This window comes from Thermobia domestica, chromosome 17, assembly GCF_964235325.1.
Source record: "Thermobia domestica chromosome 17, izTheDome1.hap1.1, whole genome shotgun sequence".
Taxonomy (NCBI): domain Eukaryota; kingdom Metazoa; phylum Arthropoda; class Insecta; order Zygentoma; family Lepismatidae; genus Thermobia; species Thermobia domestica.
The window spans coordinates 119,445,212-119,461,095 of record NC_137470.1 but is presented as its reverse complement, the minus strand read 5'-3'; the positions used below and the strand labels follow the sequence as shown (position 1 = coordinate 119,461,095).

At 35.2% G+C, this 15,884-nt stretch overlaps 1 protein-coding gene across 1 annotated transcript in view; it reads left to right on the top strand.

Moving 5' to 3' along the window:
- LOC145674667 (uncharacterized) overlaps positions 1-15,884 on the top strand; it is a 271,952-nt gene that overhangs the window by 32,599 nt on the left and 223,469 nt on the right. The window contains exon 2 of the mRNA XM_081744892.1: positions 732-829. Coding sequence (XP_081601018.1) covers positions 805-829 — 25 coding nt within the window. The 5' untranslated portion in view covers positions 732-804. The remainder of the gene's footprint in view (positions 1-731; positions 830-15,884) is intronic.

Sequence of the window (15,884 nt, the reverse complement as noted above, 5' to 3'; positions counted from 1 at the left end):
AGTCTTAGGGATGGTGCTTGCGAGCGTGGTGGATGTGGGGGCCACCACCAGCCTTAGGGCTGAAATGTCACGGTCGTGTAACTAGGAAGAGATATCTTGGTGTATTCGAATATGTTATACACCTCGAGCCAAGTTCCAGTGTTCGTTTGAGATGCAGTGGCAAAGGAAGTTGACTTATAAATCCTCATATCAATACTCTTTGAGGCAGACGAACTTGGCTACACTTTTTGCACCTGTGGTTTTTTGTTCAGATATATGTTACCTATGACTTAAAATAAATAATTTTATTTAAATATATCAGATACACAAAACCTCACTAGTACTGTTTTCCGTGAGATCCTTATGAACATTATATTAACGAAAACAACTTCTTGGGCTGTCCTCAAGATTGACGGTCATTTTCTTATTTATTAATTGGAAACACTTCCTTTGTCAGTTTCTTATGGCAGCAGTCTTAAATTTGTGTAACATCCGTTATCACAATTAGATAATCTTTTGCCGTACATCTCCAGGGTTAGGGCTCTGAAGTCCATACCGTTCGAGAAGAATAACCTGACAACGGAAATAATAAGGAATAGTTAACTTTTAGCAAAAGCATTTTAAAAATCAATAATGGAACCTACTATTTTATCAATAAGAAGTGAATTATTAACATGTTCTGTAATTACAACATACATATATTTTATCGTAAAAGTATCGAAATGATTAATCTTTGAAATTTTTGTTGGTAGGTCGTCTAAAGGAATTTCAATTCTAGCGTATATAAACACTGTGTTTCCATACTTTGGTTATAGAAGAGAGGTAATGTTTGGAATCCTGGAAGTAGTAGGTATGTTGTGTGTTAATGCTTTTATAATTTATTTAATAAGAAATATTTTTGTTCACATATATGTTTTTGGTCTATAGTATTATTATATTCTATTAGGATTGCTCTTAACATATTTAGTTCATTACTTCACTCGTGGTGTGTATTCTACATATTCTTTCATATCTATCTGTTTCGTAACATTTTATTATTCAATGTGAATGTGAACATTTATTTTTAACATAAATATATTTCTTCTTTATAATTCAGCTAGACTTATAACTAACTCTATCTCGAAATTTGTTTCCATAATAATATTTTACAAAGACCGTTGAATGTGTGTATTTGTATGGTATTCTGAAACATATATGGTTATTTCTTTTTAAGTCGCCACTTTTCTCTTGCAAGTATTCAATGATAGTGGTAGTATATACCATACGTGATACACAGAATGTTCAAAATTTTGATGAAACTTGGAATGATGATAGACCTACTTAGAACAAAGTGAAATAGAATATACGCTAAACTGTAATTGAGGAAACAAGATAGTAAAGGATGAGACTGTTCTTCAAATTATGCCCTTTATGTTGAGTCACAACAATGTCCAGTGATACATGCCTTCTAAAAAATAATTTTGATTTTAGTTACTTCGGAATCAAAATCTCATAAGAAACCAAAATGTACTTATCAAATGCGAATGCAATGCGAAGTTGTGGTAAATTCAGTGAAGGATGGTTGTTCTGCAATAAGAAAGTAATTGTTTAAAGTTAAATCGACGTAAAGTTTAATATAAATTGAACGACTACCACTTTCCATTTGCTATGCTCAGAAAAGACATGTCTTCACAGGCCTCATTCTTTGTACGAGATGCACACCAAAAGTACGTGCTGTTTCTTCCTAATTCCCAGGAACGTGAAAGTACATGGAACTAGCCTGTATCTGTTTCTCAACAAACTCTCCGTCTTTATTGATACACAGTTGCCATCATTTCCTTCATTTTCTGTATCACGTGAAAACTCATCATTTGAGGTATGTTTCAGATATTAAAAAAAAAAACACTTCTCAGGGCGGATCTACCGGCAAAATGCCGTCCACGGAGAGAATCCTTGAGCTTTGTTAACAACCTAACTCGGTGCAAAATCTGGTGAATTGGGTGAGTGTGACAGAAGTTCAATATGGCCAGAGTGGCCAGCCAAGAATGAGGTCACAATATTAGCACGGTGTGGCGGTGCATTGTCCATGTGGAAATGAAATTGACATTTGTCATTTGTGGTCGTCTTCCAGTGAATTTTCGCAAAACGTCTGTATCCGAAAGTGTAGAAAAATACTCGATAATAATTCTATTGCATTTCAGAGCAGAGTAGGATGTGTCAATTCCAGGGAATCCCAGAAAGTACCCCTCCTTCTACAGCACCTTCTCATTGCATGCCAGCTGACGAGATTTTGAGGTGAGATGAATATCTGAATTTTCACAGCATCGACTGAATGGTTGTTTCCAGGTTGAATAATGGGATGTGTGATTAATCAATCGTAACAACACTTTACAAGAAATTCCGTCAGTTTCTTCGGAAGCGCGTCAAATTTGCAATACTTGATCGAATCATTTCCTCTTTTTGATTGTCATTAACCATTCCTCGATTCCAGCGAGAATAAACGTTTCTTCGGACCAGTTCATTTGCAACTATTCTTTCTACTGTTCCAATTGTTACCCATGATGACAAGCTTATTTTCCATGATGATCTTGTTTTAATACGGGTAATGTTAACGTCAGTTGTTGCTCCTTTTGGACGTCTAGATCGCTGCTCATTTTTCATACCCATTCGCTCTGCATTGACCTCAGACACCTACATCCCAACAGTATTTTTTTTTTTTTTTTGCAAAAGTACTATCACCGCACACATGTTTCAATTTGTGATGAATATCGGCTGCACAACGTCCAGTTGTGGTGAATAAACTCACAATTGCCCGTTACTCTTCAACTGAAAATTTCCATTTCCTTGTCAGTATCAGAAACGTACTGTAGCTTATCTGGTGTCATCTAGTAAAATATACAGTGCTTAGAGATGAAGGTTGGATGTCTCCGACGCCGAACATGCTTTCGTGAAATGTCAAAGACTGTGGACTTTAGAATAAAACGGCAAGTACTTTTTTGTGTACTTGTGTCGTAAATAATATGTTTGAAAAGTATAAAGCAATAACATATGATGATTATCACTTCAAAGTAAGCTGTTTAAATGTGTCACGAAAACGCGAGATCATAGTTTCAAAGTGGGGGTATGTGTCTCTCACATTTTAAGAATATAATGAATCCGAAAACTTCATTTATTCAAAAGTTGTTTTAACCGGATCTTAATGATGATAACGTCACATTCGGTACAATGCGACCAACAACATACACATTCCGCATACGTAGAATCCTGCACTACTACCAACAGAAACAAACGCAACGCTATATTCTGTGAGTAATGTGATTGTTGAAGTGTTTCATCTTTCCAGTCGATTATGCGATTTGTTTTTCACTAAGACCCCGATGCTCATTTACTAGAAATAAATGACAATAAAGGTTGTAGTTTAACGTCCCAAGTTTATGCTCTTTAAGCTAAAGGAAATGGACGATTATAGAAAGTGAACGAATGATAAATGAAACTTTCATGCTCTTTCATAGAGACCCCGTTCACCAAAGATGTACGAGCTAGCGACTAGAACAGTTAAGGTACCATTGTCATTTATTAGTGTTCACTCAGACTGTTATTATGATTAGTGTTTTGATTTTTTGTCTTAAAATGTATTTTCATGATGTGTATAAGTTATTTGTATAATAATAATAATAATAATAATAATAATAATAATAATAATAATAATAATAATAATAATAATAATAATAATAATAATAATAATAATAATTATTATTATTATTATTATTATTATTATTATTATTAGCATTTTTTTGCCTTGACACTATTTAAAGAATCTTGGTTTTGTGGTGTTTAATCAAAACTGAATGAAGAAGAGAATAAATTTCTGAAAAACATGGTGACGTGTCTGTGTATTACACTGTTACGTGCTTTGTATGTAACAGCTGAATCCAAGCGCTAGTCCATGCAGTGGCATCATTCGAATTCTCTTTCAGAAAGCAAAAAAAAAAAAAAAAGAAATCAAAGTCAAACTTTACTACCAAGGACAATGATGGCAATGATCTTTGGAACTACGAGGGCTTATTCATAGTGGAATCCACACCAAGAGGAGAGGCAATAGCAACAGCAGTCTACTGTAAGACTCTGGACGACTTCTCTGAATTTTTTCAAAAATAGAAGACTTGGGATATTGCCTGAAGTGACTATGTTGTTTAGTTACAACGCCCGGCCTTGTGCTGCTACAGCGACACAACTAAAACCTCAACGTTTCATTTATTCGTTTATGGCAATTCATTTTACAGTCCTAATTTGGTGCTTAGTAATTCCTACCTTTTCGCAGAAAGTGGAACATATTTTCGGGGAAAACACAATCCCAAAGGAGTTATTCTCTTCAAGAAGCAGTGACTTCATGGCTTAAGTCATTGACGGCAGAAAAATATTGCATTGGCGTTAAAACCGTATGTCTCGTTATTATAAGTACATCATCAACAACAACGATTACATCGAACATTAAATTGCAGTCAAAACATGCTTCTGGGATTATTTTGGTAATACTGTGCTTAGTAAGACAATTATCAGTACCAAACAGCAGTTCCTGCAACTAATCTAAATCAAATTGAAGAAAGTTCCTCAGTGACAAATGCCATGTGATGTATTAGCTTTCCCAAGGACACTAGTTTATACTGGTATTCGAGTGATTGACACGACGCAGGAAACAAGAATTCCGCTTGTTACTTTATTGCTTAAGATCACTGGGTTGAGCGAGCTGCAGAACGTCTAAGCGAATGCATTATATTCTAAAAGTGGACAGAAGTTGTCATGCAAATATCTTCCAGTAAGGCGAAATTGCAAATCGTAGTGGTAGTAGTAGTAGTAGGCACATAATTGAAGCAATCCGCCGATAATTCTAAATAAATTATCCGCATGTACTACCATGAGCAAAATAAATGACGCGTCTCTTTATTCTGAAGTTTTTTGAAAATATCTCCATTTTTTTATATGTTCGAAATTTCGGAAGGTTTCCCCAGCAGGACGGTTAATAACAAACCCTTTTTTAATATTTGTGTTAGATATTAGCTTAAAATAAATAAATTAGAAGCAAAAAACATTAAATCGACAGAAATCTCGAGAATTACCAACTCTGCTAACGTGAGAAATTTTCAAGAACGCGAGGGAATTCTGCAGTTCAACACGAAGCAGCGACATCTATGTCATTGAGAGAGACGTGGATTAGATCTACAAACGAAACTTTTAACGAAACATTTCTAATGTGTCATATTACATGCATTATCAGCGAACTCCAAATATATGAATCTATGCTAAGTATTAACGTATAGATAGAGCAAATAGTGGAAATTACCTATGGAAAAAGACGAATTCTTAGCACAATCGTAATGAAAAATCGTCTTTACCGTAGAACAGGTTCAGTTCACGTAAGAAAACAAGTAGCTCAGTTAGTTAAATCAACTAGCCTGTATGCCGAAAGTATTGGGTTCGAACCCTATGGAAGTGCTGTTGTAATTTTTATTACTGTGGTTATTTTATTTTTTATGTGGGAAAAAATCAAATTGGAACATATGTGTAAAACTCATGACGATACCTAAAAAAAAAATGCCGTTCTCGCACTTGCATTAGTGTCTCTAATTTTTGTTTGCAAACAGTTTCGTAATAATTTCCCCTGTGCTCACTACTCACTACATGCTCACTGCTGCATAACGAATGTTTTCCAGTAAATGTTAATTCTAATTTGGAGAATTTTATAAAGTTTCACAATGTTTCTCGCTTAATAGTCTTCTATCTACTTTTTGGACACCTTGATTCCAAAAGCAGATTTCCCTATTAAATGTTTAGTTTCCCCTATATATATTTAATTACAGAAAAGTTTTACATGTATTTGTCTTAAATTGAAATTGTTTTGAATTTACCACATGAGGTAAGTAGCCCGAAGGAGGAGAACTGAAGTAACTGATATTCTACGTAAACGCAACCTATTGTAGAATTATTATGCTTCTTAACTTCAGCACATAATCTTTACGTTGGTCAGACAGAGAAAACAACTGTTTTTTCCTCTCCTGACCACTCATCTTAAAGCTCTACATGTAATGATTCGTGTCACATAATTTCGGCTCTCCAAAGACATTTATTATTATTATTATTATTATTATTATTATTATTATTATTATTATTATTATCATTATTATTATTATTATTATTATTATTATTCCTGAATATGCCACCCTTACATAATGTAACTTTAGATATCTTGGTTTAAAGTGCTTTCTTTAGTAATAATTTGAGCAACCATGTAACAAAATTTAAAATGTATGAGGGGACACGAAGTTTTATTCCCCCCCCCCTCTCTTTTCTGCACCGTCCCAACGGAAAGTATATAATTCCTGACAAGCAGAGTAGACAAAATGAATAAGAAATATATTTAAAGTAACCTTTCCTTCTTCGTGAATGGAATATCACGTAACATTTTTTATTCTACTGAAGACGACCCTAGGCCGTTATGGTTAGGTAACAAAAGTTGCTGTGACCAACTGAGTTTCGATTTCTTACGCGAAAGAAGTCTGTTATATTACGAGGCATGCTTTTCATTAGCAAAACTGTTCGAAGTAATACGAACATGATTCAAGAACAGAGACGGAACTGAATTACCACTCGATTGACCTTGAGGCCAAATCACCAAAGAGTAGCTATAAACGTAAGTTCAGCATGCATTTCTGTGGAGTTCTGTTCAGTATTCCTATCTGCCAATCACGCTTGTTTGTAAGAGTAATATTTTACAAACCTAACCTTTCGATAGAGCACAATAGCAAAATAATAAAAGGGAATGAATTCTTGCCCTTGTGAACGTTGGATACCATGTGCAATAAAACTGTCGCGTCCCCTTGAAGTGATATTTTATCGAAAATAATTGTTTTCCCTTTATATATCCGAAATTTTTGAGGGTTTCAAAATGAGGAAACGTTACTGACAAACAAGGACGCATTTAGGGGTGGGTACAGGGGGTCCGTACCCCCTCTGAAATCCCAACTTTTCTGTAAATTTAGCCTAATTTTTGGGATTATCTTTTAAAATTTTATTTGGTCTAGGAATTAATTCGTGCGGTTGGTACGCACACATTGAAGCTGTAGTACAAACACAAAATACATAAATACCTTAAGAAAAATATTGTCCATCGCTAGCCACCACTTTCGCCCATCTGTCAGGCAATGTACGGATTCCGTGGCGAAAGAAGTCCTCATCCTTGGAAGCGATCCAGTCAGAGACCCATGTTTCGATATCTTCTGAAGAAGTAAACCGCTGTCCAATCAAATTGTTGTTCATGCAATCGAACAAGTAGTAGTCCGAAGGAGCAACGTCTGGTGAATACGGCGGGTGGGGTAAAACTTCCCATCCGACATTTTCTAAATAGGTTTTGACCGGTTTTGCGACATGTGGGCGAGCGTTATCATGTTGAACAAGAAGTTTATCATGTCTGTTCTCCCATTCTGGTCGTGTTCTGGCTAGAGCTTGCTTCAAACGCATTAATTGTCGTCGATAACGTTCTCCATTCATAGTTTCACCGGGTTGCAGCAGCTCATAGTATACCACACCTTTCATATCCCACCATATGCACAGCATAACCTTTGCACAGTGAATATCTCGTTTTGGTTGTGATGGACCTGGTTCACCTGGTTTCACCCAGGCCTTTTTTCGTTTAGGGTTCTCGTAATGGATCCACTTCTCATCACCCGTAATAATTCGATGCAGAAACCCCTTTCTGCTCTGTCGTTGAAGCAGCAATTCGCAAATGGTTTTTCGTCTTTCAACGTCTCTGTCTTTCAATTCATGTGGAACCCAATGTGACATCTTTTGAATCATTTTCATGGCTTTCGAGCGTTTGGAGACTGTTGTTTGATCAACGCCTAATGCTGCTGCAAGTTGTTCCTGCGTTTGACACGAATCCTGCTCGAGCAATGCTGTCAATTCTTCGTCTTGAAATTTTTTTGGCTGTCCAGCTCGCTCTTGGTCTGCCAAGCCGAAATCACCACTTCTAAACCGTGCAAACCACTTCTGACACGTTCGCTCAGCTAGAGCATGGTCACCATACACTTCCACCAAAATACGATGACTTTCAGTCGCACTTTTCTGCATGTTAAAGTAATGCAGCAGGACACCCCGCAAAAACACTTTATCAGGCACAAATTGCGCCATGTTCACTTAACTACAAACTGGTGTTGTTGACGCTTTAATCCACTGCCCTATACTACGAACGATACGCGATGACAGGGGTTTGCAACACATGTGTGGATACCCGGAACTGTGGAACGCTCCGTTCGTTGCGCCATCTCTTGTCCACCCGCACGAATTAATTCCTAGACCAAATATTATAATTTATCCTAATATTCAAGTCGGGCCCCTTCCGAAATAAATTACTGTATACGTGCCTGCTGACAATTTTCAATATATTCGTTAAATAATAAAGTAAATTAATTAAATTAGGAGGAAAAAGCTTCAACACGGGCTAACTTTTGTCCACTGCCAATATTGTTAGAAGGGATATTAATAGCAAAAACTGCTAGTCAATGCTGAACCTTGAAACTTCACCCCGAACAGCAAGCCTATTATTGAGAACTACATATGAAACATTTTATCAAAACTTATCTAGCTTTTATCTGGCATGAAATTATTATATACACTACAATGCACTATCCTAAAAAGTGTATCTAAACATTGTTCTACGTATCTACGAAGCAACGAACATTTTTTATCGAATATTTGGGCAGGAAACTCTAACAGCCAGCCATTTTATTTAAATCGTAATAAACCCTGTAACCGTGCGTTAACGTGAAGACAAAGCTTGGTCCATTGGTAATGTGTTGGAAGAATGAAAACTAAATGTTCGTAGGTTCGAATTTATCCTATCACCAGAACATTTTATTCTTATGTGTAACGATGAAATAAGAAAGGAAAAATGTATAACCGTTAAGACAAAACTTCAACCAAGTCTGAAGAGAACAATACTAAAATAGTAACACAATGACGTCAACCAAGAACTATTTCGTGTAGCGTTTGGACGAAATTACAACTGTCAACAATTGCAGAATTAAAAACAGGCTGATAGGCGTAATGTAGTCTAGACTTCTGAATGCATTTACTTCCTCAAAACTTCCGTCTCGTCATTGCTATGCCGTTAGTCATGGTAAAACCTTTCAATTGGAAGTGAAATGACAAACTAAACAGTTTTAAATCAATAAATGTCTATGTGTAAAAGTAGGTGTCTCTTATCTGTAGTTCTGAGTTCCTTTTACTTTGAAGTGACAAATGAGAGAAGAAAGTATAGTGATCGAAAAAAATTCAAATTTGAGATTTCAACGAATTTACACGTATTATAGCCCCTAATACCGAAAAAGTTATTTTTGATACATGTCCATCTGTTCGTCCGTCCGTTCGCTACACTTTTCTGTGCACTCGCCTAGAGGCCAACCGTTCAACTTATCTGCACCAAATTTTAGTTTAAGAATTTCATAGTATTTCCTATAGTTTATTTTATTTCCCTCCTACTCCCAAAACAAGGGTAGTTTCCTGTGCGATGAAAAAAGAAAAAATATATTTTCTAATAACTGGTTCTAACGATCTTGTTTTCTTTCTTTTTTTATAAATCAATATTTAATTAGCAACCCTATTTTGTGGTATAAGGCATTTATCTGAGAAAAATCTACAAGGGGTAGTTTATACTTAGGGGTGAGTTTTTTCTCAGTGATTTTCTCAAAATGGACTCAAGTGTTTTCGTTCATATTTCATAAATAAATATTTCATTAATAACTTAACAATATGGCATAAATAACTCGTTTGTCCTAAAAAAATGCGTGGGGTAGTTTATTCTTGGTGGAGTGTGTTGTCTGGGTGATTTTCTCAAAAATGACTCAAAAGAGTTTATTCGTATTTCAAAAATACATATTTTGTTAATAAACGAACAATATGGCAAAACTAGGGGGGCCCGGTGGCTCAGTGGTAGAGCGTTCACCTCTGGTGCTTGGGGTTCCGGGTTCGATCCCAGCCCCCGCCAAGTGAACTTTGTGGTGGACAAACACCGTGCTCGTGGGTTTTCTCGGGGTTCTCCCGTTTCCTCCAACTTTCTTCATTCCACCATTTCACTCATCTCTCATCATCACCGTCTCCTTTAGCCTAACCGGCATAACCGTGGGACGTAAAACTCAAAGATTTCAATATGGCAAAACTCGTTTGTCCTGAAAACAAATATACGAGGGGTAGTTTACTCTTTGGGTGATTTTCCTCCACGGTTTTCTCTAAAATGAGACAAGCAATTGTGTTCGTACTCAGAAATAAATATTTCATTAAAAACCTAATAATATGGAATAACTCGCTTGCCCTGAAAGAAGCCTCAAGAGATAGTGTATTCGGGGAGTTATTTTTCCCTCACGATTTTCTCAAAACTTACATGGACAATTTTATTGATAATTCATAAATAAATATTTCATTAATAACCCTATATTTTAGTATAAGTCATTTCTATGAAAAACAATTACGACGGATAGATTATTTTGGGGGTCAAGGTTTTTCCCAAAAATTTTCTCGAACGACAGGCGATTTTGTTCAAATTTCGCAAATAAATATTTCATTAATAAGCAAAAGTATATCTTGACTCATTGTTCGAAACAATTCACAAGAGGTAGGTTACTTCTGACGTGTTCTTTTTGAACGACTTTCTCGAAAATGACTCATTTGATTTTTTCATATTTCATAAACAATTATTGCATTAATTGCTCTATTATATGTCTAATGAAAATGTGCTCAAAGTGTGAGTTAGTTTTGTAGTGTGGATTTTCTTCAATCAAAGTTTTTTATTCGATAATCTGACATTCGATGTATTTGAATAATACGATATTTTTTTTTCTTATTATCCAAATACACACTTCAGTAACAACTGCGGCCTAACACAGTTAAGAAATTGAATTGAAAAAGTTTTGTGCGGTGGCCCTGTAATTGAATATTTTTTGGTAAACACCCTAGCTTTTTGTGGTAAACTCAGGCTTTTCTTTTTCGAGCGACAAAAGAGAGAAGAAAATGTGGTGATTGTGAAAATAGTATATCAAATTCAGATTTCAACGGATTTACATACTTCATAGCGTCTACATATCGGAAATGTGATTTTTCGATACCCGTCCTTCCGGTACGTCCGTTCGGTACACTTTTCTGTGCACTCGCCTAGAGGCCATACCGTTCAACGTATCTACACCAAATTTTAAACTTAGGGTTTACATAGTATTCCTACAGGAGATTTTCCCATTTTTTTCCTACCGCCTAAAATAAGTGTGGTTTACTAACAGCCGAAAATCGAAAAAAGCTATTTTCTCCAAAATGGTTTTAAGAAATTTGTTTATTTTTCATTAATCAATATTTAATTAACAACCCTATATTGCAGTATCAGATATTTCTCTTAAAAAAATTACGAGGGGTAGTTTATTCTTGGAGGTGACTTTTTCTCGACGATGTTCTCAGAAAGGACACTGGCAAATTTTGTACACACTTCATAAACAAATATTTAACCTTGCAGCATGGTATAAGTCAATTGACCTGTAGTAGCTTATTCTTGGAGTTGAATTTATTTCCAGTGAGTTTCTCAAACACGACCAGTTGGCAACCCTGTATCTCGACAACGAAGCTGAACTCGAAAACTGCAAGAGGGCTATTTGTCTCCTTTTGATGTCACGAATCATCTCCTGAAGTTTGTGATGATCTTTCAGGTTCACCCTTAATGAAGCTTATTTTCGAAAAGTTAACTATTAACTTTAGACATTGTTTATTTTTTCTAAAAATCACAGATGCCGTTATTAATTTTAAGGCAGAGAGCTACTTTTGAGAGAATAGATCTTTAAAAATAATTTTAAAACTTAGACTTTTGTTTTCGAGACATTCCAGACAAGACGAGACATTTTAAAAGCTATCTCGTGTCCAAAACATTTGTTACGTCTTCTTTTGGATGTCACAAAGCGCGTCTCGTCTCTTTCTCGAGACATGTCTTATCTCGTGCGCATTCGTTAACACTTGGGAAGGATTATCTTTCTACTCAAAGCATTGTTTTTATAATTGCCGTCAACATAAATCACAGTTCTTTCAGTTGAATTAATTGTTTATTATTATTATTGAAATTAAAATTAAATGAAATATCTAGTTTAACGTTGCACGATTATGCACCTACGCTAAGGGAGAATGATGATGAATGAAATGATGAAATGAAGAAAGTGGGAGGAAAATGGAAAATTCCAAGAAAACCCATAATACGCACACGGTATTTGTCTACGTCAAATTTCACTTGGCGCGAAGTGGAGTCGAGCCACGGACCCCATGAATGCTCTATTATTAGTATAATAATAATAATAATAATAATAATAATAATAATAATAATAATAATATAATAATAATAACAATAATAATAATAATTGAAGTGAGCTTAACGAGTTTCAACCGTCCGACTCAACCAATGTGTGGGTGCCTGTTCGTTCGTCTACTCCATGACAACTTTTCATAAAAGACATTTCCTTTTAATGAAACTAGTAAGTGCCTTTTAGCTTTGAGAAGAAACTGCTTGGAATTTGAAATCTGCAAAATATAAGAGGTAAAATTAACCAAATGGTGCAAGTTTACACTAATGTATACAAAACAATTTTGCAATATCAATTACGTGAATCTTGTCTCATAAAGAAGCCGAAACCCCTACACCAAAGAGCCCTCCGAGATTTGATAACTGTCCACAAGGACTGAAATTGTCATTTGAAGCCAAGACTTTAATATGAAGCCAATATTTAAAAAAATAGACGAAAAATTCGAAAGTTATAAGCATTTTCATATTTTTGCCTTTTCCCATAATGGAGCCGTAGCACACTATACTGATGAGCCCCCCCGACTCCAGGATTTGATCATTCTCCATCGGACTGAAATTGCCATTTGGAACCAACACTTTAATACGAAGCCCAACAATTCTTTAAAATAGACGAAAAATTCGAACGTTAGAAACATTTTAATATTTTTGCCTTTTCTCATAAGGGGCCCGTATTAGCCTACACTGAAGAGCCCCACGAGATTTGATCCTTGACCACTGGGACTGAAATTTTCATTTGAAACCAAAACTTTAATATGAAGTCAAAAATTAAACTTTTACATCAATTTAAATTGACTGGGTTCCAGTTCACCCCACTATTATGTTTAGTTTAGTTAAGTGGTAATTTGTGACAGCTTCACATCATCAAAAGAATCTTTCACTACCCCCCTCCCAGAGGTTTGTGCTGGATCCGCCATTGGATTCAATAGACATTTTTTCTATTCTTTTTATCACCTTGTTGGGGCTCCCTCGTACAAATAAAGAAGCGGTAATATTACAATCAAGAGGCGCTATATATTAGATATTTCTTTAGTTACCTACCCCTAACCCCACAGGGCCATCTTTGGCAGAATAAAAAAATGCTACGTGATATTCCAATCATGAAAGTGGAGAGGATGCTGTAAATATATTTCTTATTCATTTTGTCTACCCTGCTTATGAAAAATTACTTTCTGTTGGAAGGGTACTGAAATGAGAGGGGCAAAATAAATGGCGTACCCCCTCCTACATGGTTGTTCAAATAATTACTAAAGAAAGCACTTTAGACTAAGATGTCTAAGATTTAAACTAAGAAACTAAGATATCCTTGCATTATGTAAGGATGGCATATTCAGGATTATTATTATTATTATTTATATTATTATTATTATTATTATTATTATTATTATTATTATTATTATTATTATATGAATGTTTTTGGAGCACCGAAATTTTGTGAGACGAACAATGGAATGTAGAGGTTTAAGATGGGTGGTCATAGGGAGGAAAAACCAGAATTTATTTCTGTCTGACTCTCTAACGTGAAGATTATGTGCTGATGGCAAGAAGTATCATCATTCTACAATAGGTAGCTTTTACGTAGTATATCAATTACTTGAGTTTTCCTCCTTCGAGCTACTTATCTCATGTGGTAAATTCAAAACAATTTCAATTTAATACAAATACATTGTAAAACTTTTCCGTAATTAAACATCTAGGGAAAATTAAACATTTAATAGGGAAATCGCTCATCAAAATATCCAAACAAGTAGATAGAAGACTATCTAGTGAGAAATATTGTGAAACTTTATAAAATTCTCCAAATTAGGATTAACATTTACTGGGAAACGACTCGCCAGCGAGCATTACGTATAGTGAGCAGTGAGCACAGGGGAAATAATTACTAAACTTTTTGCAAACAAAATTAGGGATGCTAATGCAAGTGCGACGACATTTTTTCTTTTTTTGGTATCGTCATGAATTTTATACATATGTTACAATTTGATTCTTTCCCACATAAAAAATAAATAAAATAACCATAATAATAAAAATGACAACGTCACTTCCATCTGGATACGAACCCGCTACTTCGGCATACAATGGGAAAAGAAGGAAAGAGGGAAAGGAAAGAGCAACACACGTGGGAATAAATTAAATTTTAAGACTTAAGGATAAACAGCATCCGTCTTTACCCTTGCCCCCTCTATTGTTTTGATTTTTCTCCCTTCGTAGGATAAATCTCTTTCAGTATCAAACTCGAACATCACTTATGTGTTTAATTCCTTGAAAAAAATGTAACTCACTTTAGGCTGAGACTCGAACACAGAATTCTTCGAACGACAGTCACACGCGGTACCCACTAATCTACACAGGCTCTATCAACTGAGTTTATAAATCCAGAAGTTACAAGTTCTGTCGTGGATAAGTTGGTAAGATGTCTGCTTCTTCAGTTCAGCAACGCGGGTTCAAATTTCGGCTGTTTCACTTTAATTTTTCTATCTCTCAAAATACATTTCTATTTGTTTGTTTTTCTCACTAATAATTTCTTTATTGAAATTTTGTAGATTAACTTAAATTAGTGGAGGTTCAGTAAAGTCAGGAAGGTTAAGATAAATATATGACTGCTTTATACGTATGTGCAGTCCAGATATGGGGTGAGTCAGTGGGTCAATCGGGTCAAGATTTGTAAGTGGGTCGTGGGTCAACACAATGTGACTCGCTGCGACACACAACCCACCGTGACTCACTCTGATCCAACAACCCATTCTGACCCACTGGTTCACACTGTCTCACCAACTCTTTGTGCTCAGTGCATTGTGGACAGCTTCTTCTGAGCACTGGTGAATGTGTCTACCTTTTACTTTAAAGGTCTCCCTTTTTGCTTTTTTCATTTTTTTTCTATTGAAGAAAGAACTTCAGGCACTCTTTAAGAACTGAAGGCAATTGACCATATTTGGAATTGTAATAATAGCAATAGGTCTGACTTCTTGAATTTTCAGACATCCTGTGAGTTTTTACAGGAGCTAATTACTGAAAAAAAATTGTGAATCACCTATAATGTATGAATTCTTATATAAAAAGTTGAGTATAACTACATGTGTGTGATCATCATTATCAAATTGCAAAGTCAACTGAAATGACATTTGGAATATACATAGTTAGGCCCTAATCTCAATATCATTTTTTAAAAATGCTTTTTTATTGGTGAGGGGAGCATTTTCTATATACAGGGTTGATTTCTAAAAACAATCGAAAACGATATATATTAGTTCATAAACAAATTGAAAATCAATTATTGAGAATTAAAACTACAGTGTTACGCATTTTATATCTACTGTTTTTATTATAATAATTGCTGAAACTTGTGTTTATATATGGAGCGTTCACAGCATAAGGGTATCACGTCATAAAGTTGTGAGAAAAATGGACATAAAATTTGTTCTGCAGGCCTAATTAAGTGGGAATTTTAAATTTGTACGGGATGCTTAATTATATGGCCAATTTTAGACTTCTCTTTACTTTGGTCTACTTTACCTTGATTTGAGACTTTCAAATTTCATCCTATTTTCCACTG